The sequence below is a fragment of the Notolepis coatsorum genome (assembly GCF_963971535.1).
Source record: "Notolepis coatsorum genome assembly, chromosome: 1".
Classification (NCBI taxonomy): domain Eukaryota; kingdom Metazoa; phylum Chordata; class Actinopteri; order Aulopiformes; family Paralepididae; genus Notolepis; species Notolepis coatsorum.
The window spans coordinates 237,530,050-237,556,756 of NC_140165.1; the positions used below are offsets into that span (position 1 = coordinate 237,530,050).

At 46.4% G+C, this 26,707-nt stretch overlaps 1 protein-coding gene across 1 annotated transcript in view; it reads left to right on the forward strand.

Annotated features, from left to right (window-relative positions):
• The window catches only part of chp2 (calcineurin-like EF-hand protein 2), a 47,730-nt gene that overhangs the window by 5,440 nt on the left and 15,583 nt on the right, over positions 1-26,707 (forward strand). Inside the window, exons 3-4 of the mRNA XM_084309337.1 lie at positions 18,514-18,583; positions 22,022-22,417. Of these exons, the coding sequence (XP_084165463.1) occupies positions 18,514-18,583; positions 22,022-22,417 (466 nt within the window). The remainder of the gene's footprint in view (positions 1-18,513; positions 18,584-22,021; positions 22,418-26,707) is intronic.

Here is a 26,707-nt window from a genome sequence, read left to right on the forward strand (position 1 = left end):
CGACCATACTAGCAAAATAAAACAAAAAAAAACATTGTGACACTGAAGCGGCGGCTGCAATTTAAATTCTTGCGTGTTCCATATACAGTATAAGCTCTCGCCAGACCGCACCAAGCTCCGGTAGCCCCACAAAAAACGACGACTTGAATACAAAAACATTTCATAGATTTAATATTATTTCATCTCCCGACAGCCGGGCCGGCTACCCCCAAGAAAAGTTTAATACCTGGGCAAATAAAATGTAAGAAGACTCTTTAATACCTTTTAAGGCCTTCAATTGAGAATTATGAATGCGTTTCCCAACACATACACAATAATGAGACTACAACCCATTTTGGACTTGGTAACCTGGGAGACTCATTTAGAAAAGGTACTTACACACAAATGTTGACCAAATCCAAGACAAAGTTGTGATTTATTAATAAGCATGGCTCGAGAACCTGATCCACTTCGCCCTTGCAAGGGGGTGATCCAGGACCCATGGGGGTGCGGTGTCGAATTCGGTGCCATTTGCCGCGTGGCGCTAAACGCGATGGTGCCAAGCAGCACTTCCTGGGGGGCAAAGCGATCAGCCAGCTCCGAACGGGCGACGCGCTCCGAACGCTCGCGTTTTGAACGGGCAACTGCACTATAGTCTAAAAAAAATAACGGATCCGGGGAAATGCTCTTTGTTTCAAAATAGCCCAATCATTCCCAGGACATTCTGACCTGACGTAGGAGTTCCACGGTGTTGATTTCACAGAGAAACGTGATTCAAACACAATGCAACGTTATGTCCTGACTACGCTGTTTTCTACATGGAATAATGTTTACAGATCTTGTTTTCCCCGAAGACAATATGTATATTTATTGACAGGATTTTACCCTGTAATGTACAGTATATTGAATTAGACTGTGGTATCTCATAATCATTTAATGCTATTGAGGTGTCAGAACAAGTAAAGAATCTATGTTCACACTGCAGGCAAAAGTAGCCAGAATCTGATTTTGCTTGTGACTCAGATCTGTTCTTTGTTTCACAACAGTGTAAACAGCACAAATCACATGGGATCTGATCTTTTCAATTGTGATTTTGGCCACTTTCATACTGTGGTCCTAAATCAGATACAGGTCACTCTAGATTGAAATTTGTCAAAATTCATTGTTCATTTGTGCATGTGCTTCAGTTCAGGAGTGTGACCTGTTCACACTGGAATCTGATATCGGCCAAATATTTTTTTTTAATAATGTGAACAACCAAACAAAAAGAAAATCAGATCAGAGCAGTGAATCAGAATCGAGCACTAAGGCTTGCAGTGTGAACGTAGTGTGATAAGCAAATGATGTACCTTCTTGTAAAATAGTGGCCTGTAATGGACCTATCTCAAACCATGCCCTCTTTTCTTGATCCTCCAATCACAACTGTCGCTTACCTGAGGAACAGTTGTGATTGGAGGATCAAGAAAAGAGGGCAGGGTTTGAGATAGGTCTTACATGTGTATGTTCTTGGTATGTTCAATAAAGTGTAAATACATGTAAAAAGATATTGTGACTTCATTGATTGATGTGTTTTGTCGAGCGATGTATGATCACAAAGTAAAGGAGATATTTGCAACACATCAGACAAATCTATACTTACACGCATTGTATAATCAATATCAGTCATTGATTTGTATGGATACACAAAATAATTGCTTTATCAATATTTATAGAATATACAGCCGAGCTACTGTATTCATCAATATAGTCAAGCTGCACACATTGGGACATTCGAAGCACTGTCATGTGGTGCAAGGAAGGCATGCTAGGTTAGCCCCAATCTATGATACATTTTTTACCATATCAATGTAGGGTACATTCACTTACATTCTTGTACATCCACGTACATTCTTGTATATTCACGTACATTTCTGTATAGAAGGAAAATACGGTACTTGGATCTGTTTTATTCCAGCGTTTATATTCATTACCAACATAAACAAACATTTTATAGGCACACAATACAGGAGCAAATACAATTAAAAACTCCTGTTTACCATGTTAGTCACTGTATCAAGAGCTCAGTCAATCAACTGGAAAATAAAAACATGTCTTCATTCTTATTGCTTATTTTTTGGTGGTGGGGTCAACCGATATTGTTTATGTTTGGATCAGTGATTGGGCCCTTAAATGTCCTGTATAATCATATAAGTGCTTTATTGCTGCTCTTACGAAAATAATTATCGACCTCAATTGGTGTCCTCTTAGACCTACAGTAAGCACAGCGTTCGACATGATTGACCATGATATCCTAATTAATTGTATTGAAAGGTATTTCTGACTATGTATTAAACTGGTTCAAAACATACAGTATATCAAAGTATTACGTCAGGCTTGGAGATGATGCTTCTGAAAAACATGATACCTATACTTTGGAGTTCCACAAGGGAGCTGCCTTGGTCCCCTATTATTCTCACTATACATGCTGCCACTTGGGGACATCATTAGAGAACACAATGCATGTTTTCATAGCTACGCAGGCAACAATTGTACATCTCTGCTGAACCAAATTATCCTACAGCTATTAACACCATTTATGCCTGTCTCTTAGCAGCAATAAACAAATCGATGACCAACAACTTCCTAGAATTAAATGAGAACAAAAAGTCGGCCCTATAACAAAAATAAAGATTCTGCTGAGGCAATATGAGGCAACTTAGTCCTTGGATTAAACCTGCAGTTACAAGTCTTGGTGTTATCGTAGACTCAGATCTAAGCTTAAAAGGTGACAAAAACACAATTCTTCCACCTTGGAAACATAGCTAAAGTACAACCATTTATAAATCAAAAGGACGCTGAAAAACCGATCCTGATCCAACTACTGTAATGCACTCTTTACTGGCCTTCTGAAAAACCCACAGAAAGACTCCAACTCATTCAAAACTCTGCAGCTAGGCTATAAACTAGAATGAAGAGGAGAGACCACACCAGGCCAGTGTTAGCTAATCTACACTGGCTTCCAACATTTAGAATTGGTCATCCTATATACAAAGCACTAAATGGAACAGCACCAAGCTACATTGCCAATTATTTTGTCAACTATGTGCCCCCAAGAACTTTACGATCATTACTACTGGTTTATTGAAGGTTCCCAGCAACAGCCAAAAGAAAATCGGGGATGCAGCCATTGCTAATTATGCACCAAAGTTATGGAACACCCTGCCTATGGACATTAGGGAGGCTAGCTCACAAACTATTTTCAAAAGTAAGCTAAGAACTTATGTCTACACACCTTAGCCTCTTAATACACTCTTTAATATGCCACTTAGACTCATTACATCCACACTGTGATTATTGTACTGTAAATGAGAGCTATTTTATTGCACTCTATCAATTTTATGTGACATTTTATTTTACTGCTGTGAGCACTTTGGGCTGCAATTCTTGTATGAAAGGTGCTATACAAATGAAGTTTATTATTACTATTATTATAGCTGCTTGGATGTGTAGTTGTGGAGTGTGGGTGATGAACGTAGCATTGTAGCAAGACCAACTGAGGTCACAATAAATGGCCCAAATCAGAATTGAAAAGATCAGTGTGATTTGTGCTGTTCACACTGTCATCACCCCCCCCCCCCCCCCCCCAGATCTGAGTCACATACTGTATGAGCAAAAAAAGAAAAACAGATTTGGGCCACCTGAACGTAGCCTAAGAGTGACCCACTGAACCACGCAAACACCTGCGACGGTTCCACCCGAGTTCAGATGTGAATATAATAAACAATAAATGGTCCATATCATTAATAAAATGGCTGAATCTCAAAAGGGAACATATCACGGCACAGTGCACACTGACAACCGCACTGCTACGCGGTGTGTTCCCACGACAACACAGGTTTTAATGCACACAACAGATAGCCGCGGTAAGAATCCCACCGAGGAGGCCCCGTTCAAGAGCGAAATGTGTAAAACATATTTGGACCGCTAGCACCTCTGAGAGTAAATATAAAAGTATTTTTATATTTACTCTCATATTTGGACCACTATATTTGGACCGCTATCACCTCTGAGAGTAAATATAATTTTTTTTTTATATTTACTCTCATATTTGGACCACTATATTTGGACCACTATCACCTCTGAAAGTAAATATAAATGTATTTTTATATTTACTCTCATATTTGGACCACTATATTTGGACCGCTATCACCTCTGAGAGTAAATATAAATGTATTTTTATATTTACTCTCATATTTGGACCACTATCACCTCTGAGAGTAAATATAAAAGTATTATATTCCACTGGAAAATAAAGAACCTAATCTGTTGACTGCACTTTTTTCAAACAAATATTTTATTCATCACTGCAAACAAAAGTATGACATACAGTAGGGGCGACAGTGGCTCTGGAGGTAGAGCAGTCGTCTGATAATCCAGAGGTTCCCGGTTAGATTCCCGCTCTTCCCGGGCAGCGTGTCGATGTGTCCTTGAGCAAGACACTTAACCCCTAATTGCTCCCGATGAGCAGGTCGGCACCTTGCATGGTTGCCTCCGCCGTCGGTGTGTGAACGTGTGAGTGAACGGGTAAAATGTGAGGAACAAATTGTAAAGCGCTTTGGATAAAAGCTGCTATATAAATGCAGCCATTGATATTATTTACATAATAAATAAGTAGTAAAAAGTGTTTCTGGTCGAGGAGACGAGGGGCGTGGCAGCTTTCAAGCGTTCCACCACGCGGACGATGTCGAGAGCGAAATGTGTAAAACAGATGAAAGAAAGCCCACGGATGATTCCCAGCCGCAACGTGTCGGGCGGCCCGTACTGTAGACGACGGGGCAGAATGAATGCAGAGAAAACATCTCTCTGTGTTTCGAGTGGCTGCTTCCTTCCGCTTTGAATTACCCTCTAAATGTCATTCCCAGTTCAAACCGAACACTAAGCGGAGGGGAAATTACCGAAGAGGAGGAGCGGGAGGAAGGAGATCTGATGCTTGGCTCCCTTTCGAGGGGTTGACAGTATTCACAGATGTTGGATGTGCAAGCGGTTCATTGTAGTACAGCGAGGTATTTACCTTATGTGTAGCTAAGGGGCTACACAACCCTGACTGTATTGAGATGCTAGATTAAACCACTACTAAAGAATATTAAATTAGCCAGACATTACAGGTACACAAAATGGCGGACACTCCATTAACTGCGAGGGGACAGTGAAACCAAGTTAAACAATCACTTTAATATTAATAGAAAAAACAATATAAACACAGATCTCCGGTTACTACTATAATATCAATGCCACAATGTCCGAGGTAACGATAGTTCCTATACTACGGGTACCCGACCGTTGGAGCTCTGAAAGGAGTGAGGCGGAGCGAACTGCACAGGGAAAAGCAAGATGGTGGATGGAGACGGTAATTCTCTGGAGATCCTACTCCAGAGAGCTGCAGACACACTTGGGATAATCCGGTCGTCGCTGGGGAGGAAAGGGTCTCGTACGGACCGGTCCTTGTATTCCTAGCGCCCGATGGCAGGATTAATAGCTATTAGTCCAAAAGCCCGTTGGCATGGGTGATAGCTAGTTAGCCCTTTTGTACTTAGGCTAACCCGCAGGAAGTCTTCAATAAGTAGTTAGATCCAGAACGTCGCTGGGTTCAACTATAAGTCTCTCAACGTTACTTCGCTCACACAAGTCACTATACTGTGCCAATAGTGGCTCGACAATATTATGGTTGTATCTAATTAGCCGTTCGGCTCTCTATAACGATACGTTGCCTTGCCGTCTGTTTACAACTGCGCCAAACGTCTTCTCTGGACACACTCTATGTCCAGGCATGTCCCAAGAACTCCGCGCATGCGCTCACGCTGTCTACGGCGTTAAGAGTGGAACATATACAAATAAGCGAATGATGAATACTGGTAGGTAAACAGATGACGTGAAAATATATATCTTATATCCATGTCCATGGCTGACAGATCCAGTGAGAGAACAAAGACAGGTCCTGAGAGCAGCTGAAAGGAAGTATAGAAAGTCACGCCTCACTGCTGACATCGACACATATCACAACCTCTTGTTAACATTCTCCAAAACCATCACTAATGCCAAAGCTTCTTTCTTCCACCATAGGATCGAGGCCTCTGCCAAGAATCTTCGCAAACTGCATGCTACCATGTCCTCCCTCCTCACTCCCCCCCCACCCCCCCCTCCCTCATCTTTCTCTGCCGAAGACTTTGCGATCTTCTTTGAGGAAAAAGTGGAGAACATCCGCAGCTCCTTCTCCCAACCCCCACCCATTCCAAATGCTGAATCGAGAACCTCATCCTTCACTCTGTCATCTTTCTCTCCCATTACAGAAGCAGAGACCCTGACACTGGTAACGTCAAACCGTCCGACTACTTGCCAGCTGGACCAGCTACCCTCCCCACTCCTCCAGACCATAGCACCAGACATCCTCCCATTCCTAACTGCAACCATCAACTCCTCACTCAACTCGGGGGTGGTCCCCACCTCCCTAAAACAAGCCAGAGTCACGCCGCTTATAAAAAAACCAACCCTGAACCCTACTGTCATAGGCAACTACCGTCCTGTCTCTCTTCTCTCCTTCCTTTCTAAAACACTTGAACGTGCTGTATCCAACCAACTTACTACTTATCTCTTACAGAATGACCTCCTAGACCCTAATCAGTCAGGCTTCAGGACTGGTCACTCCACAGAGACAGCCCTCATTGCGGTCACAGAGGCACTTCACTTAGCAAAAGCGAAAGGCCTCTCCTCTGTCCTGATTCTCCTAGATCTATCTGCAGCCTTCGACACAGTCAACCACCAGATCCTCCTTGCGGCCCTCGCAGGAATGGGAGTGGCTGGCTCTGCGCTGACATGGCTGTCATCATACCTCAATGACCGCTCCTACCAAGTGTCATGGAGAGGGACCCTGTCGGCCACCCGCCCCCCTGCGGACGGGTGTCCCCCAGGGCTCGGTTCTAGGACCCCTTCTCTTCTCCCTCTACACTAAATCACTGGGTAACATTATCACGTCTCATGGCTTCTCCTACCATTGTTATGCCGACGATACTCAACTCTTCCTCTCCTTCCCTCCCTCAGATATCCACGTCTCTGTGCGGATCTCGGCCTGTCTGTCCGACATCTCAGCCTGGATGACGTCCAACCACCTCAAACTGAACCTAAGCAAAACAGAATTGCTCCACCTGCCGGCCAAATCCTCCCCCCTAACCGACCTTTCAATCACAGTCGAGAATGCAGCTGTGACTGCGTCCCCGACCGCCAAGAACCTTGGTGTTGTCCTCGACGACCAGTTGAACTTCTCTGCTCACATCGCAGCGACGACCAGAACCTGCCGATTCCTCCTGAGCAACGTCAGAAGGATACGCCCCTTCCTGACAAAAGAAGCCACCCAACTCCTCGTCCAATCAACAGTCATCTCCCGCCTCGACTACTGCAATGCACTGCTCGCTGGCCTCCCGGCCACTGCCACTAAGCCTCTTCAACTCATTCAGAACGCAGCGGCCCGCCTGATCTCAAACCTACCGAAGTCGGCCCATGTCACCCCACTTCTTAGGGACCTGCACTGGCTCCCCATTGCTGCACGAATCCGCTTCAAGGCCCTCGACCTAGCATACCGTGCGGCAAAGGGAACCGCTCCCGCCTACCTCCGGTCAATGGTCTCTAACTACACACCCTCAAGACCCCTACGCTCTGCATCTTCTGGCCGCCTCAGACCTACTCCTATCCAAGCTCCGGGAGGGTCATCAAAGAGAAGTCGCCTATTCTCAGTCCTTGCCCCACAATGGTGGAATGAACTACCCACCCCAGTTAGGACAGCCGAATCACGTCCAATCTTTCGCCGTCGACTAAAGACGCACTTCTTCAACCATTATCTGAATTAGAAAAAAAAAAAAAAAAAAAAAAAAAAAAAATCTAACCCTAACTAACCGTACTGTCATGCACTTGTCCTAATAAACTAACCTACACTGTAGCACTCAACACTTTGATGAACATTGTTGCTCAGCTGATAGAGTTGTGCCCTTCCTGATGGCTTGTCGTACAGAACTTGTAAGTCGCTTTGGATAAAAGCGTCAGCTAAATGACTAAATGTAAATGTAAATGTTATATATATAAACAATATATAAGCTATACAAAATAATAAACGCAGACTTTAAGTGTTAATCTGGACCTTCAGAACAGCCGCCCCCTAATTAGTCCGAACCTAATTAGCAAATAAAAATGTGGGGCACAGATTAAGATTAGGGGTCAAGTCAATTTCTCCATAATGGGCTATGGGAAGTTGGAAGTAACCTATAAAGTCGGTGGGTTATCGTCGTCGTCAAGGGCGTCAGGAAACGCAGGAAGCTCTATCAACTTAGCTACTGGTCTGGTATAAGTCCGCCCTTGGACGATGACCTCTGCCGCTCTGACCTTCCCATCCGAACCATTGATCACTCTGCTGACACGGCCGGCTGGCCACGTCGCTCGGGGTAGTGACTGGTCTATGATCATCACGACGGTCCCCACGGTCAGGTTGTCCGTGTCCTTCACCCATTTCTGACGGGCTTGAAGGGAGGGTAAGTAGTGTAGGAGGAAGCAGGCCCAAAACTGGTCGGCCAGTACTTGGCTGTGTCTCCACATTCTCCGTCCGTTCATCTCGTCCTGTCTGTACACCGTCTGAGGAAGGGCAGGGTCCAGCCGCCCCATCAAGAGGTAGTTTGGGGTGATAGGGTCGACGTCAGCTACGTCGCTTGAAACGTAGCCGAGGGGCTTGGAGTTCAGAACTCCCTCAATCTCAGTGAGGACCGTAGCCAGGACTTCATCGCCCACTGTTTGGGCTCCAAGTACGGTGTACATAGCAGTCTTTATTGATCGGACCTCTCTCTCCCACGTTCCCCCGAAATGGGGGGCATTCGGAGGATTGAACTGGAAGGTGACATGAGCAGGAGCGAGGCGGATCTTGAGTTCTTCACCCATGTTCAGGAAGCTCGCTCTCAGTTCCGTGTCTCCTCCTCGGAAATTTGTCCCTTGGTCCGACAATAGTACTGAGGGGGTCCCTCTCCTCGCTTGGAACCTCCGGAATGACATGAGGAACGAGTCTGTACTCATCGTCTGGAGGAGCTCAATGTGAACAGCTCTGGTGGTCATGCATTTATACACGATACCCCACCTCTTCTCTGTTCCTCTTCCTCTCTTGACGTTGAATGGGCCGAAGCAGTCCACGCCCGTGGAATGGAAGGCCCGCTCGCCGAGTCGGAGGCGGCAGGGAGGCAGGTCTGCCATCTTCGGGATAATAGGCTGTGCCCTCCACTTGCGACAGGTCGGGCAAGTTCGTTGGAATCGGCGTACAACTTCTCTCCCTTGGAGTATCCAGAAGCGCCGTCGGATCTCCGCAAAGACTAGCTCGGTCCCCGTGTGGCACACCACCTCGTCGTATTTCTGAATGATCAGATCTGTTATCCTGTGTCGGCTGCTTAGGACGATGGGATGCTTAACATCCTCGGCCAAGTCCGGGGCCCGTCTCAACCGACCACCCACCCTGATGAGGCCCTGGGCGTCGATTTCTGGGGCCAGGGTGAGGAGTCGACTGTCTGAGGGAACTGGCTTTGCCCTTATCAGACACTCCATTTCCTCTGGGAAAGAGTCTCTCTGCGCCCTCTGCAGCATAAGAAGTGCCGCTTCCTTGTAGGCAGGTGCATCGAGGTCTGTGGTGGGGGGGAGCTCCGGGTGGTGCCATAGGAATGTCCTTTTCTGGGCACTCTCCAGAGTTTTACAGTCGTCTAGGTCCGGGCCCGTTGGAGCCGGGGCTTGACTCAGCCCACAGAACATGGACTTTTTTATTTCTGACTCGTCTTGGTTCGCCTCCCGCGGTGTGGAGATAGGCCACTTCTCCTCTGGGAGCTTGAGGAACTCTGGACCATCACTGTAGGAGTTAGTACGGGTGAGGTCGGCTAGGGACATCCCCCGTGTGATGACATCCGCTGGGTTCTGCTTGGTGTCAACATATCTCCAACATTCCGCTCCTACCAGGTCTTGGATTTCGGATACTCGGACTCCTACGAAAACCTTGTACCGACAGGAGGCGGACTGGATCCAGGTGATCACGGTCATGGAGTCTGACCATAGGATGATCTCACGCACCGGTATGGTGAGTTCACTTTGCACCATTTTGGCGAGTTGCGCGCCTACCAGAGCTGCGCAGAGCTCTAGTCGCGGGATCGACTGCTGCTTGCGGGGAGCTATCCTCGAGCGGGCCAGGATGAAGGCTATGTGGACTTCTCCTCCCTCTTCTCGAGCTCTCAGGTAGGCCGTACGCCACTTCAGAGGCGTCGCTGAAGACGTGTAGGTCTATCTGACACGTCTCCAGTCGCACGGTAGGGGGGAAGTAACCCCGCGGGATGGCAACCTCGCGGAGTAAGACAAGTTCATCCTCCCACTCTCTCCATGTGGTGGCTAGGTGCTCGGGTCTGGGGTCGTCCCAGCCCTGCTCCTTGGCCCACAGTTCTCTCACCAGCATCTTCGCCCGGGTGGTGTAGGGGAGAATACACCCCATTGGGTCGTACTGGCTGGCGAGTGTTCGGTACACACTCCGCCGAGTGGTCAGTCTAGTCGGGGACGTCTCCTGGTCCGTACTCAGAGGTGTGTGCCGGTAGTGAAGCGAGTCCATCTTGAAGCGCCAGACGAGACCCAGAGTCATCTCTTGCGCTTCGCCTGGGGTGTGTGCCATCCAGGTCTCGCTGCTAGCGGCCTTAGTCTCTGGAGGGAGGTACCGGAGAACTTGAGGGTCGCTACTGGCCCACTGTCGGAGGTCGAATCCGCCTTTGGCTAACGAAGCCCGTAGCTTCATTAGGATGCTCTCTGCTTCTTCTGGCGTGGATACGCTCTGTAGACAGTTGTCCACGTAGAAACTTCGTTCAACGCTGTGTCGGACATCATCGTCAGCTCCGGGGTCTTCGGCCACGTGCTTCTGTAACGCGAACGTGGCGCAGCACGGGCTGCAGGTGGTGCCGAAGGGGAGTACCTCCCATTGGTATATCGAGGGTTGTTCGTCGTCGAGCCTCTCCCTCCACAGAAACCTCAGTAAAGGTTTGTCTTCCTCCATCAGTCGGACTTGTAGGAACATCCCCTTGATGTCGCCGCTGATGGCCACTTTGTCCTGACGAAAGCGTATCAGAACGCCGAGGAGGGAGGGTCCGAGTGTCGGGCCTGGCAGTAGTAGGTTATTCAGATTCTGCTGTCCAATCTGATAACTGCAATTGAACACAATGCGGTTCTTTCCGTTGTGGGTGACCTTGTGATGGGGCACGTACCAGGACTCTGTCGTCCCTTCTGCCTCGTGGTCATCGATTTTCTTTATGTGGCCGGCCGTTACCAGCTTCTCGATCTCTGCGCGATAGATCGTTTCTTGTGGGGGGTTCTTGGCGAGGCGCCGCTCGGTGCACTGTAGGTAGTGGTGCGTCGCTCCCTTAGGCACGTGCAGAGTGGGCATCCCTTCTCGCCTCAAGAGTGGGGTCGCGTATCTTAGCACTCCGTCGACATCGACCCTAGTAGTCTTCTGCTCTAGTAGAGCGATGGCATACTTGTCCTCCTTGGACCGAACCATCTTGCGTTCGTTCTTGAATGGCAGCGCATCTAGTGCCCATAGCCTCTCAACGTGCTGTAGGAGAGTGTGGTCTGTGTCGCTCGCCTTGGTGTAAAGGCAGCGTGTGGACGTTGGTCGGCTGGAAGGCCCGGAGAGGGGGCCCTGGAGCGTCCACCCCAGCCGGGTCTTAACCGCGGCGGGGCATCCTCTGGGTCCGATGTGGACCGCCTCAGTAGGGACAATGAGGTCCGCGTGGTCGGAGCCAATGAGTAGGGTCGGTGTAGCGCCGCTGATAGGCGGTATGGGCAATTGGCGTAGGTGGTCGTACTTTTCCCTCAGCTGTGGGATGGGGTAATCGTAACGTGACAAACCTATGTCGTAGCTCGTGAACGCCTTGCTGATGCCGTACCGCTTCTCAGGCTGGTCGATCGCTGCAATGGTGAACGAGACGTTTTCACCTTTGATTGTCTTTAAGTCTCGACGAATGGTACGGAGGGTCATGGTCTCCTCTGGGCCCCGCAGGTCCAACTGGGTCGCGGCGGAGGCGAGGAGGAGTGTCTTCTCCGACCCGTCGTCGAGGACGGCGTAGGTGTCGAGTACCTTGTCCCCGTGACTGAGGAGTACTCGTACCACCTTGAGGAGCACTCTGGAGCTCCCACTCTTCGCGGGGTCGATGTAGAGTACTTCTGTTCTCGAGTTGCTTTGTGGAGCTGGGTTTCGCTTGTTGCTCTCGTGCAGTGCTTCGAGGTGAGCGCCGTCACACTTGCCACACTTCTTCTTAAGGCGGCATTCTGCTGCCATGTGGCCGCGCGCGCAGCGGAAGCAGCGGCGGTTAGCTTTAATCCACTGACTTACTTCGGCGGTGGTCAGTTTCTTGAATGCGTCGCACTGTGACAGCCAGTGTTCGCTGTTGCAGTATTGACATGTGATCTTCCATTTCTCCTTGGCGGGGGGGTTGTGACTCTTCTGCCGTGACACCGACTCGGCCTGGTGCATCACTGTGATGGGCCTGCTTTGGTCTTTAGCCCTCCTCGGTCCCTCCTTAAAGTTCGAGCCACCCCATGCGAAGGTGTCAATTCTTAGGCTGCTAACCTCCCTGGCTAGGAAGTCAGCAAGATCCAGCAGTGACTGTTCTGGGGCATTCGGGTCACGGTAGTTTCTTTGCCGCCGAAAACGTTCTTGGCGGAATGGGGGGAGCTTCTCTAATATGCGCTCCACGTTGGAGTTGGCGTACAGCTCGTGCATCCCCTTCTCTCGTTGGGAACCGAGCATCCCTACTAGGGACTGTACTTTGACGGATAGGTCGTCCAGGGCTCGGTTGTCTCTAGCCGGGGGAGACGTTCGATCTCACGTATCTCCTGAATGACATAGTCCCATGTACGTCCGTAACGTCCGTCGAGGGCCGCCAGGGCGTCAGAATAGGGAGTTTGTGAATTGGAGTATGCCAGCGCAATGTTGTGCGCTCTAGTTACCTTGAGATGCTTAAGGAGAATGGCGTACTTGTATGGCTCGTCCTGTACTCCTGCCATGATTGTCTCTAGGCACATACGCAGCTCAGTATACTGCGCTCGGTCTTCTCTTGTGAAGTCTGGGAATATGGGGGTCCCAATGTAGGGTGTCATAGAGGGCTGTGACACTGACACACGTGGGGGGAGAGGCGTTCTCGGCGAGTCTCCCGGTACGTTGGGTCGTTGGTTCGTGCTGGGCGGGAACCAGGGGCTGGGTTGCCAGGCGCTAGTCTTCGGCGCTGTCTGGTGCTCGAACTCTCCCCGGGGGCGTGTTGGGGGTTCATGACGCAGCGTGTCGGGGCTGCGCTGAGCCTCCTGGTCTGAGATGGAGTAGTGCGGGTGGGCTTTCTGTCCTCCCTCGTCCTCAGTCAGGCTTTGTAGTCGCTCGGCTAGCTGCTCTGCAATGTAGGCAGGTTCTTCTCTTAGGCGGGTTCCCGTGTAGCTTCGTCGGGTCGGTGAGGGTGCCCTCGACCCTTGGCGTGATGATCTCCGGGAGCTCCGGGTGGAAGAATGGGAAGTTACATTCTGGAGTGCTTGCGCCATCATTTGTGCTTGTAGGCGGTCTCGCTCCATGTTTTCTTCAGCCTGGATGCGCCTCTCTTCCAGTCTGAGATGTTCGCGCTCACTATCTCGTTGCGCCTGGAGGCGGTCCCTTTCAGCCGAGGCGGTTATCGTGGCGATCAGGACTTGCGCTAGCCTCTGGTCGGCCCCGCTTGGGGATGACGCTGATGACCTTGATGCGGAGCTGTGAGGTTTTGTCCGCTGCCCACCCACTCGCTCTGTTCCTTTAAGGTATTTTGTTAAATTAATTGCATTCCGCGCCTCACGCTTCTTTCCTGTAAGATGCCGTTTGATTGGTGCTCTCCCAACCACACGCTTCTGGAGCAATGATCAATTTCATCCCGCAGCTGTCACAGCTTGTCATTAAGCGCCCCGTGGCTTTAAATACCCTGATCTCCCTAATATTGATGTTGGATCGTTTTGAAACATTCCCTGCATTTGCCTGTTCCTTCCCGTCGCTGCTTTCCCTGTTCTGTTGCTTCCCAGGACTCTCGAGAAATATTCCGTTTGGAGGACCTGCTTCCCCGTTACGAAGCGGCCGCCTCGTTTTGATCTGCCCGCTTTACGCGTTGCGCTCTGGTGAGTTTTTGTAAACAGTCTTTTGGATCTATCGTTTTTTGTGTGTTGTTAAAGCACCGAAGAGATCCTGTTTTTGTTCATACTGTTCTCACCTTTTTGTCGGTTGGAATTACACGTTTGGATTACCTAATTGTTTTCACTCTGGACACTGCTCACTGTGTGTTTCACACCGAAGATCTGTCACTTGGATTATTTGTTTGGACAATTCACCTCACCAGTCACCTGTCAGTTTCAATTGTGCGCTGAGCTAACTCGGATTCTCTCTCTCCCTCTCCGCCTCCATCCGGAGTATATGCTGGGAGGATCTGCAGAGCGGCTCAGACGTCACGGACAAATTCCACAACATCACCTTCTGGGAGAAGCTGCAGAGCAGCAAACATTCCTCACATGCCTGTTTCCCAGTTTGTTCTGTTCACCACCTAATTCATTCTTGTTACTCAGTAAATAAACACGCCCTTGATTTTGGCTAACTCTGAAACAACTCTCTCTGTGCCGTTTGCGTTTGGGGTCGGTTTCAAACCATAACAGGAGCTGCCTGAGCTGGGCGGCGACCTGGTCTTCTCACACGCTCCGAGGCCCCTCTCGGGGGCGCGGTACTCTGTCTTCTCATGCGCTCCGAGGTCCATCTCGGGGGCGCTGTACTCGGTGGGTATAGTCAAGTCATGCCTCGCTTGTCCCCCCCTGTAAGCTAAGTTAGTTTCACTTAAACTAGCTTGGGTCTCTACATCTAGGGTTGACTCCTCTATAAGGTTGGGCATGCTTGAGCTACCAAGGCTATCCCTGCTTAGCATCCTCGTGGATAAGCTATGAGGTAAATCTACAGCGTAGCCCTCCAAGTAGGGAGGGGGCTGACGCTGGTGCCTAGGGCGCACTACTGGGGGAGAGCTGGTTGGAGAGTGTCCGCCGCTGGCCATATTATCACTAATATTATTACTGATACCATCCGGCTCGAAGGACCAATTGTAGCTAAGGGGCTACACAACCCTGACTGTATTGAGATGCTAGATTAAACCACTACTAAATAATATTAAATTAGCCAGACATTACAAGTACACAAAATGGCGGACACTCCATTAACTGCGAGGGGACAGTGAAACCAAGTTAAACAATCACTTTAATATTAACAGAAAAAACATACATAGAATATAAACACAGATCTCCGGTTACTACTATAATATCAATGCCACAATGTCTTGAGACTATCTGCAAAGAAGAATGGGAGAAACTGCCCAAAGACTGGTGTGCCAAGCTTGTAGCATCATACTCAAGAAGACTTGAGGCTGTAATTGCTGCCAAAGGTGCTTCAACAAAGTATTGAGTAAAGGGTGTGAATACTTATGTACTACTTATGTGTTTATTCTTTTACATTTCTAATACATTTGCAAAAAATAAGAAAAAAAACGTTTTCACTTTGTCATTATTGGGTATTGTGTAGAATTTTGAGGGGGGGGGTGTATTTAATCCATTTTGGAATAAGGCTGTAACATAACAAAATGTGGAGAAAGTGAAGGGGTATGAATACTTTCCGGATGCACTGTATATGACTCAGATCTGAACAGTGTGAGCAGCACAAATCACATGGAATCTGATATTTTCAATTCTGATTTGGGCCACTTTCATCTGGTCCTAAATCAGATGCAGGTAAAAAAAAGAATTGCAACGCAACCTCCGTCTGAACTCATGTGACTTTTACGTCACTCTAGATTGACATTCATCACAATCTTTTACGTCCAATTTCCATCAATCATCTTTATTGTTCATTTGCGCATGTAGGTCAGGCAGTTCATGAGCGTGACCAATACACACTGGAATCTGATATTGGCCACACAAATTATAATAATGTAAACTGACAAACAAAAAAAATCTGATATGAGTAATAAATCAGAATGTGCACTATGAACTGTGAACGTAGCCTTGATGTTTCAATCCGTGCCGACAAAATATTTGGACAGTTTGCAATAGTGTCTATTGCTATTATGATGAATTATATATGATTAATTGAAAATGGGGGACCCTGATGTAAACAAGACAAAAGTCTTTCTCTGGTCTGCATCCCCTTAACAATTGTGTGTATTGAGCCGTACTGTATTGTACCCATTCTGCAATCTGTTAACATTTTCAATCAATCAATCAATCAATCAATCAATCAATCAATCAATCAATCAATCAATCAATCAATCTACTAGTAAATGACCAAGTAAGGCTTTGTCAGTATTCCAATGTACAGTGTAAAATGTGTGTGTGTCCCCTACCCAACCCCCCCCCCCCCCCCCCCCACCTCCAATGTACAGCCCTCACCCACCCACCCCACCCAACCCCACCCCACCCACCCAACCTCCTCCAATGTACAGTTTCTACGCCAAATGTATATACACTCTTTTTCTGGACACTTTTGTATCTCAAACAGTACTGTATTTGCAAATCTGATATGTCATAAATGTATAGATGTAGCAGTACTGTCTATCTGTATGTCATGTATGTCAAGTCAAGTCAAGTCAAGTCAAGAGTTTTAATTGTCACGGCATACAGGTATACAATGAAATGCCACACCAATATATGTTATGATGAATTGAAAATGGGGGACCCTGATGTAAACAAGACGAAAGTCTTTCTCTGGTCTGCATCCCCTTAACAATTGTATGTATTGAGCTGTACTGTACTGTACCCATTCTGCAATCTGTTAATAAACTTTTCAATCAATCAATCATAGCTGTGTAGAAAGTGCTATTTCACCAAAGCTCCACCGGGGGGCGGTATCGACACTATTCAAGTGGCCGCACGCAGTGACATCGCGAGAGCACAGGGGGGCGCTGTTGTGTTAAAAAAGAAACAGTGAGACGAGCCTCTTCCATCCATCCAGAGCTGCTCTGAGTCCCGTTAGGAGCCTGACTGTGGGTTTCATCCCCAGATGTGGTGGTGGAGCGTCTGTGTCTGTTACTAGGCTTGAGTAAATTGTAATGAACCAAATGAGAATATCAATTAATTTTCTTTTATCTTTGACTGTGAATAACACCATACTCAAATTGCCCAGACCTGAAAAATCTAAGCAAATTAATAGATGGAAGATGATTAAACAGAAGGTTTTGTAGATACAGTACTGAATTCTGCCATCCTGACACATGCAATTTGAAATATGATTATAGAATATAGAATATCAGGCATAAAATGGTTATGCGATTAAAATGCAATTAATTAGATTAAGTAATTACAAATCCTGTAATCCTGAGGAAGCACTGGGTGTCACAAGTGTACCAATCTGCTTTTTCTTCCAAAGCAAGAGGGGTTGCTATTTTATTTAGTAAATCTGTCCCATTTCAAATGACCACTGTAGTCTCCGACCCCGGAGGCAGATATGTCATGGTGTCTGGTAGCATTAATTCACTACCAATAACATGCCTGAATATTTATGGTCCTAACATTGACGACCCAAGCTTTTTTCGTAAAATATTTGACATATTCCCTGATCAGAATACCACCAACTTGATTTTAGGTGGAGATTTTAATTGCTATCTAGATCCCTATCTTGATCGTACGTCCACTCGTCCGCCTCCGACCATTAATTCCATTGGAGTACTAAACAATTTAATGCGTTCTATGAACATTTGACATATGGAGATTGCAGCACCCTACAGACAGGTATTATTCTTTCTTTTCCCACATCCACAAATCGTATACAAGAATAGACTATTTTCTTGTCGATGCTAAATTTATCTCTAGTGTGCTGCAAACTAAATATCATAGCATCCTTATTTCAGATCATGCGCCAATCACTATGTTGGTAAAGCTGGCACTGCCACAGACGCGATACAGTTGGCGCGTCAACCCCTCTTTGCTCTCGGAGAAAGCATTTCGGGATCAAATGAGATCTCGACTCATTGAGTTTATGGAGACTAATGATACCGGTGATGTCTCCGACGCTACACTATGGGAGTCTCTTAAGGTGGTATTGAGAGGGCACATTATATCTTATGAAGCCTTTGGAAAGAGAGAAAGACGTAAGCGCTTGGCTGAGATTGAGGCACGGCTCCCCTCGCTGGAGCAGGTTTACAGACTATCACAATCCCAAATGGACTTAAATAACATTTTAAAATTGAAGTATGAATACAATTATATTCTGGGCAAGCAGGTTAGTACCCTCCTCCTTAAACTCAGACAGAAGCACTTTGAACTAAGTGATAAACCAGACAGACTGTTGGCTAGGCAGCTGAGGGGTGTACAGGCCAGCCAGGCAATTCATAATATCAAATCTATATCGGGCAGCTTGCTGACTAACCCTAAAGACATAAATGACCGTTTTAAAGAATTTTATACTGGCCTTTATACCTCTAGATGCCATGCCCCAGACTCTGAGGTTGAGAGCTTCCTGGACAATATTGATATGCCAGTGCTTAGTGATAAGGCAAGGGATGAGCTAGATGCTGATTTCAGCCTGCAGGAAATAACAAGTGCAATAAAGTCTTTCCCTAGCGGGAAGGCCGCTGGCCCGGATGGGTATGGGGCGGAGTTTTATAAAGCTTACAGTGACATTTTGGCCCCTCTATACTTCTTAGAATGATTCAACATTCTATCACTAATAATGTCTTCCCTGACTCCCTTTACGAAGCAAATGTGTGCCTTTTACTCAAGAAAGGTAGGGATGGGACTGATCCAGCAGGGTTCCGGCCTATAAGTTTGTTATATTTTGACCAAAAGACAGTTGCCAAGGTGTTGGCCACTAGGTTGGCTCAGCATGTCGGATCTCTCGTCCACTCCGACCAAACGGGATTCATTCCTGGCAGGCTTGCTTTTTCTAATATTCGGAAATTACTAAACATATTGTACTCTAACCAAAGAAAGGACACTAAGCCGGCGATCATATCACTTGACGCTGAAAAGGCATTCGACCAGATCGAATGGAAATATATGTTCAGTGTCCTCCAGCGCTTTGGTTTCGGTGACAGGTTTCGTTCTCTTATTGAAATGTTGTATGCTCATCCGAGAGCTTCCATTCTTACCAATTCTGATAGATCTGACTCCTTCCCAGAATCCCACTCCATCGCGGCACCCGACAAGGATGTTGTATTAGTCCCTTACTGTTCAATTTAGCCCTCGAACCCCTGGCTATCAGTATCAGGAGTCATCCCAACATCACAGGAATAAAGTTGGGAAAGTATGAGAGCCGTATTTCGTTATATGCGGATGATGTGGTCCTGTATCTTGCTGATCCTGCCTCCTCCGTCCCATGCCTCCTAGATTTAATCAGGCAGTTTGGTACTTTCTCTGGTTACTCCATTAACTGGGAGAAAAGTGTGTTCATGCCCATCTCAGGGAGCCTAGACTCTTCCTTTACTGACAGCTTACCCTTTAAAATAGAATATGACCACTTCACCTATCTGGGAGTAGTTATACCAAAGGATCCCAAACTCCTATTTAAACTGAACTTTGGTGAAATGGTCTCAAAATTGAAGAAAAATATGGAGAGTTGGAGAATTTTGCCAGTGTCTTTGGTGGGGCGTGTGAATGTCATAAAAATGGTGGTTCTCCCCAGATTCCTTTACCTTTTTCAGAGCGTGCCTATTTTTTTGACTGCCTCTTTCTTTAAACAGATAGACACTATACTTCTGCCATTTGTCTGGGGCTATAAAGCATACCGTATTTCAAAAGCACACTTGCAGAAGCCAAAGCATATGGGGGGGCTGGCCCTGCCGGTATTCCAGCACTACTACTGGGCTGCTAATGCAAGGGCCATGACCTTCTGGCAAGATTACTTCATAGGTGATGCTACAGTAGCCATGGACGCCCCCAGGTGGCTAGACATGGAGGCGCATGTGAACCTAAAATGCTCTCTTCCTGCAATGTTATTTTCTAAGTGTGATACGATTAATAAGATGGCTCTCAACAATTTTATCCTTCGGAACTCACTGAGAATACTGAGTCAAATCAAAAAGGTTTTCAAAGTACCTTCAACCTCGGCATATGCTCCAATATGTGATAACCATAATTTTCACCCTGGTCAATCTGTTTTTTCATTATGGAAGGGAAAGGGACTGGCCACTATCAAAGATCAAAGATGTTGATCGTCACTTTGCCTCATTTAACGAACTTAAGTCTAAGTTTAATTTTACAAGCTCACACTTCTTTCGTTACCTGCAGGTTAGAAATTATGTCCGCAGTAATATCCCAGACTTTGAGACATGTCCTGCTGATTACCAGTTTTATAATCTCATGAGCCGATCACCAGTTTCAAAACACCTGATCTCTGATTTTGTTTCATATTTCTCTGTCCAATCTATGGCTTCCTCCGACCACATTAAAGATGTATGGTCCACAGAGCTTAGTATGGAAATCTCTGATGAGATGTGGGAGGAGGGACTTAGCAGGATACATAAATGTTCTATTAATGCCAGAGTCCAATTTATACAGTTTAAGGTCATTCACAGACTACATTACTCTAAAACCAAACTGCATAGAATCTATCCCTCTGTATCGCCTCTCTGTGATCGTTGCATGTCCGCAGAGGGTAATCTTTCACATATGTTTTGGTTTTGTCCCAAGCTATTTAAGTACTGGGTAGACATTTTTGACTGGTATACCAAGGCGTATAAAAGAGAGATTGCCCCAGACTGCCTTCTAGCTTTACTCGGCTGTTCAGCTAACACTGCGGAATTACCTTACAATGAGCAGGAGGCCCTGATGTTTGGTATGGCTGTGGCCAAAAGAATTATCCTGAAGGAATGGAAAGACACGTCGTCTCCAAGTTTTAAAAGATGGCTCACTGAGATGGTCTCCTCTCTGCAGCTGGAAAGCATCCGTCACAGTAGGTCTGAGACCTTGAACAAATTTGAAATTATATGGGGTCCCTTTTTGGAATGCTTAGCTAGAACATAAGTGCTTCTCAATGTCCTCCTGTGTATTTTCTGTACTATGTATTGGTGTTGTCAAGATAGTGGAATTTCGAGCTTCGATGCGATACCTTGGGGGGTATCGATGTTCGATACCATTTTCGATACCACAGGGAAAAAGGTTCAATCTTAAATTATAATCTTTTTTGATAGGTTATGCTTCTGTTGCTGGTTGGTTCTCCTCAGCTTCTCTCTGGTACTGTAGGAGAGGATAGATATGGTACTTTTGAAACCCTTTGTTTATATTTAGATCATACATTTGGAAATAACTGTTCATCTCACTTCAATCGTTTTTGTTGCAGGGCATGATGTTTTCTCAGGCAGACAGATGTAAACACTGGTCTGTGTTGCATGTGCCTGACGGGCTGAACTGTTTGTATTGCAGTCATGTTCCGACTTAACTGAATGCACATGTGTGTGTGTGGACTGCTGTACTATTGCGGGTATTGAAGTGAACAATGCAACTTCCCTTTTTTTTCTTTTTTTTATGAATGATTAGGTGTCGATATTTCGGGAAATGAGTATTGAAACAGTTTTGGGTATTCAGAATCGATATGTGTCGATCTTTTGATATTTTTGACAACACTACTATGTATGTGTGTATATATATATATGTATATATATATATGTATATGTATGTGTATATATGTAATGTGTGTATATATGTCAGAGAATCAGCCCCTTGCGTCCTTAGTGTATAGCATATGACATGGTGTATGTTTGTTCATTGATTTGACAGTGTCTGGCAACATACTGTTTGTGTTCTTTTTTTTTTTTTTTTTTTTTTTTGTGTTTGTGATTTGTCTTGATGTGTGTTTGTGAAACTATAAAAGCTGAAAATAAAATATTATAACAAATCCTGTAATTAATTAGATAAAAAAATGTATCGCCTGACAGCACTAGTATCATTATGTGTACATGCAGCAACTAATCTGTCTGTCTGTCTATTTATCTAGGTGATGGGCCAAACCTATCCCCAGGCCCACAACCGTGGAGACACGTCTCACCAGATGCTGGGGACCAATTCCGTCCACCGCAAAACCATGAGGTGGCCCATCACTGTTTTCCAACACTTTGTGGACATAGCTACTACCAACAGCTTCATCGTCCACAAGGAGCTAGCCAGCCTGTGCTCAGAGAAGCCTGTGACACGCCAGGGCTTCCAGGAGAAGCTCTGTGCTGAGCTGCTGGGAGTTCCACTGACGTCTCCACCTAAGCCCACCAGTCTTGCCCACTTCGCTGTCCCCACCACGACTAGGCAAGACAATGGCAAAGCGCTGAGAGCCAGCATGGGGCGTCGACGGTGCACTCTGTGCAAGAGAAGCACATTGTGGCAGTGTCAAGGGTGCAATGTGGGCCTGTGCTTGCAGCTGGAGAGGAACTGTCCACACACCCTGAGAAATAATAAAAATAAAAATAAAAACCGGTAATTACATGGACATAAACAGTCAATAACATGGAGAAGAAAAGGCCTAGACTCACAGATTTTCTGTACATTTGTAAAACGTTTTTCTTTTATTCAGATTTTATGTGCCAAATTGTTTATATATCATTGTTCATGTTTCACAAAAAAGCCTGTAAAATCAAATTCAGTTTTTGTGTTTTTATTCCCTTTAAACTGTTATTACACATACATTTATGTTGAACAACTTTATTGATGAAGATGGAGTAACAAAGGAAAAAAGGGCATTAAGTGTCGTAGGACATTCTTTGACAATTGTACAGCCCAAAATACAAAAAAGATCCAGGCGGAATTAGGTGCAGGAAGTGGACATGAGTAGGTTTTAAGAGCATACTGAGGTGTAGAAGAAGTGGTCATGTACGATACCCTGCTTCATCCTCTTAGCAGTTGTTAGTATTTAGCTGTACTGTATTGTACCCATTCTGCAATCTGTTGTTAAAGTTGTCAATCAATCAATCAATCAATCAATCAATCAATCAATAAAGTAGGCTTTAATTAAGGGCATACTGAGGTGCAGGAGAAGTGGTCATGTGTAGGCTTTATTAAGGGCATACTGAGGTGCAGGAGAAGACATGGGTACTGTAGGCTTTATTAAGGGCATACTGAGGTGCAGGAGAAGAAATTATGTAAACTCCATAATCAAAACAGCACAAAAAAAAATCATCAATGACAAAACCGAGGAAAACAAAAACAAACCACGTGAACTTTGGAAATTACTCAATAACCAACTAGGCTGCAGTAAAAAACTTAAAACCAGATTCTCAAACATAAACATAAAGACGGACAACACGCTCATCACAGAAAAGCTGGATGTAGCCAATTACTTAAATAGTTTCTTCACAAACATAGCCACAACACTGGTAAACAAACTACCCTCCCACTCAGGGCATTATGGGGTAGAACACATAGTAGCATACTACAAGAACCTAGGGGTCCACAAAGACGACTTCAAACTGGAAATGGTAACAACAGATGAGGTACTCAAAAAACTGAGCGCCCTCCAACCTAACAAGGCCACTGGCCATGACAACATCCCCTCCAAATTCCTCAGAGACTCAGCAGCCGCCATCACCCCAGTCATCACACACATAATAAACCTCTCCATAAAACTGGGACACGTCCCCAAGGACTTCAAAATTGCGAGAGTGACCCCTCTGCACAAAAAAGGCAGTAAATTAGACCCAGGCAACTACCGCCCTGTTTCTATCCTTACCTCCATCTCGAAAGTCATGGAAAAAATTGTATACGAACAGGTCGAAAAATACCTTGCGGAAAAAAATCTAATCTACGAATTCCAATCTGGCTTCAGAACATCCCACTCCACTGACACATGCCTTCTCTATTTAAACGACCACATCAAACAAGAGGTGGACGCGGGCAAATACTGCGGCATGGTCATGCTGGACCTACAAAAGGCCTTCGACACTGTCAATCACACCATTCTGATTGACAAGCTAAAAGCAATTGGTTTTGATAGTCTATCAGTGAGCTGGATGCAATCCTACCTGGAGGGGAGAGAGCAGATGGTGGAGGTAAACGGTACCCTATCCCCCCCCCTCACAGTGAGCTGTGGTGTTCCACAAGGAAGCATACTAGGACCGCTACTCTTCCTAATTTATGCAAATGACATGTCGTCAGCCTGTGACTGCAACTTGTTCCTGTTTGCGGACGACTCAGCCCTGCTGGTCTCTGACAAGAACAAGTTGCAGGTTGAAAAAACCCTCAGCTCGGAACTAGGCAAAATCTGCATATGGCTCGCTGATAACAAACTATCATTACACATGGGCAAAACAGAGTCCATTCTCTTCGGTTCAAATAACAAACTCAGCAAGACCGACGGCTTCTCAGTTGCAGTGGGTGACAATATTGTCACAAGGAAAGACGAAATTACCTACCTGGGTTCCATCCTAGAGGCAAATCTTTCCTGTGACAAAATGGCATCCAATGTAATAAAAAAAGTCAACCAACGAACTAGATTCTTGTACCGGATCTCCTCTCTGGTAAACAAGAATACCCTGAAGACTCTGGCAGGAGCACTCATTCAAGGGTACTACGACTATGCGTGCACCTCATGGTACCAAAGCACCTCAAAGGCGCTTAAAACAAAATTACAAACATCACAAAACAAACTGGTCAGACTACTACTTGACCTTACCCCCAGAACCCACCTCACCCCTGCCCACTTTGACAACCTAGGATGGCTTAGAGTAGACGACAGAGTACAGCAACTTGCAATGGGCCTGGTCTACAAGATACACCAGTGGTTCCCAAAGTCGGGGTCGCGACCCAGCAAAACAACCGAAGCAACAATAGTATTTTAATGAGGCTATGATTATTATCATTATTATTTTGCAACAAGTTAGCCCTCTCATAAATAGCACATATAAATGAATAACTAACTTGAACTAACTTAATAGGATTGAAGTGATATTTGGCTTAAAAAATCGGTCGCCTGGCAAAAAAAAAAAAAAAAGAAAAAAAGCCCGACGATGTGCATTGGGCCGCGGCTCTCTGACGCCTTATTTTCTGGGCCCTGGCCTGAAAAGTTTGGGAACCCCTGCACTATACGACTAAGGTACGCATGTACATGTCAAAATACTTCCCAAAGGTCAGTGAATACCACAACCACTACACCAGAGGAAGCTCAACAAATCATGTTAAACCCAGATTCGGCTCAAACAAGGGACTAAACAAGTTTCGCAATTATGCCACATCAATGTGGAACGCCCTACCCAAAGCTGTAAAGGAATGTGAATCCCTACACACATTCAAAACCGCTCTTAAAGAGCACCTACGGGAGGCTGCAATTAGAAACTGGCCACCGTAAATGCCCAAAATCCCCACCACCTCCTAATAGACAGTCTCCTCCCCACCGCATGTATATATTCCCTCCCCGCTGTATGTATATTTCTCTCCCACCCACCCACCCCCTCCTAATGTACAGTCCCCTCCCCATCATATGTATATACTCTGTCAGGATCTAGGGGTAACAGTACTGTATATTTGAATACCGTTTATGTCACAAATGTATCAGTACTAAATACCTATATGTCCCTATGCCATAAATGTCATGTATGTTGTTGTGTATGTCATAAATGTCTATAGAAAATGGGGGACCCTGATGGAAACAAGACAAACGTCTTTCTAGCCAAGCTCAGGGACCTGGGCTTGAACTATGACCTCTGCCAGTGGGTCTTGGACTTCCTGACGGGCAGACCCCAGGTGGTAAGAGCCGGCAACTGCACCTCCTCATCCATCACGCTCAACATAGGGGCCCCCCAGGGCTGTGTTCTGAGCCCCCTCCTCTACTCCCTGTACACACATGACTGCGTAGCACAGCGGAACAACAACACCATCATCAAATTTGCTGATGACACAGTAGTGGTGGGCCTGATCTCTGCCAACGACGAAAGGGCCTACCTGGAAGAGGTAGAGAACCTGTCACAGTGGTGTCAGGAGAACTGCCTCTCCCTGAACGTCAGCAAAACAAAAGAGATGATTGTGGACTTCAGGAGGTCGGGGGTCAAGGACTACAGCCCCCTCAGCATCGACGGGGCACCGGTTGAGAGAGTGAACAGTTTCAAGTACCTCGGAGCCCACATATCCGAGGACTTGACATGGACCACACACATTGACAGTGTTGTGAAGAAGGCACGACAACGCCTCTACTTCCTCAGGCGCCTAAGGAAGTTCCAAGTCAGTCAGAAGATCCTTAGGAACTTCTACTCATGTACAATAGAGAGCATCCTGACCGGCAACATCACCTCCTGGTTTGGGAATAGCACTGCACAAGACCGTAGCAGACTACAAAGAGTGACACGTTCAGCCGAACGCACAATTGGAGGGGGGCTTCCGACCCTCCAGAACATTTACAACAAGCGGTGCAAGGGGAAGGCTAAGAGAATTATTAAGGACTCGAGCCACCCGAACAACTGCCTCTTTGAACTGCTGCGGTCAGGCAAGCGATACCGGAGTCTTAAGGCGAGCACAGAAAGACTCAGAAGAAGCTTCTATCCCCAGGCCATCAGGCTGCTAAACGAACAATAAACACTATGCAACAACCATCAAATGCACACAGCACACACACCCACACGCAGTGGCGGACTGGGACACAAATTCAGCCCGGGACATTCAGACGCACCAGCCCACGCACCGGCCCCGAAACCGGCCCACACAACGG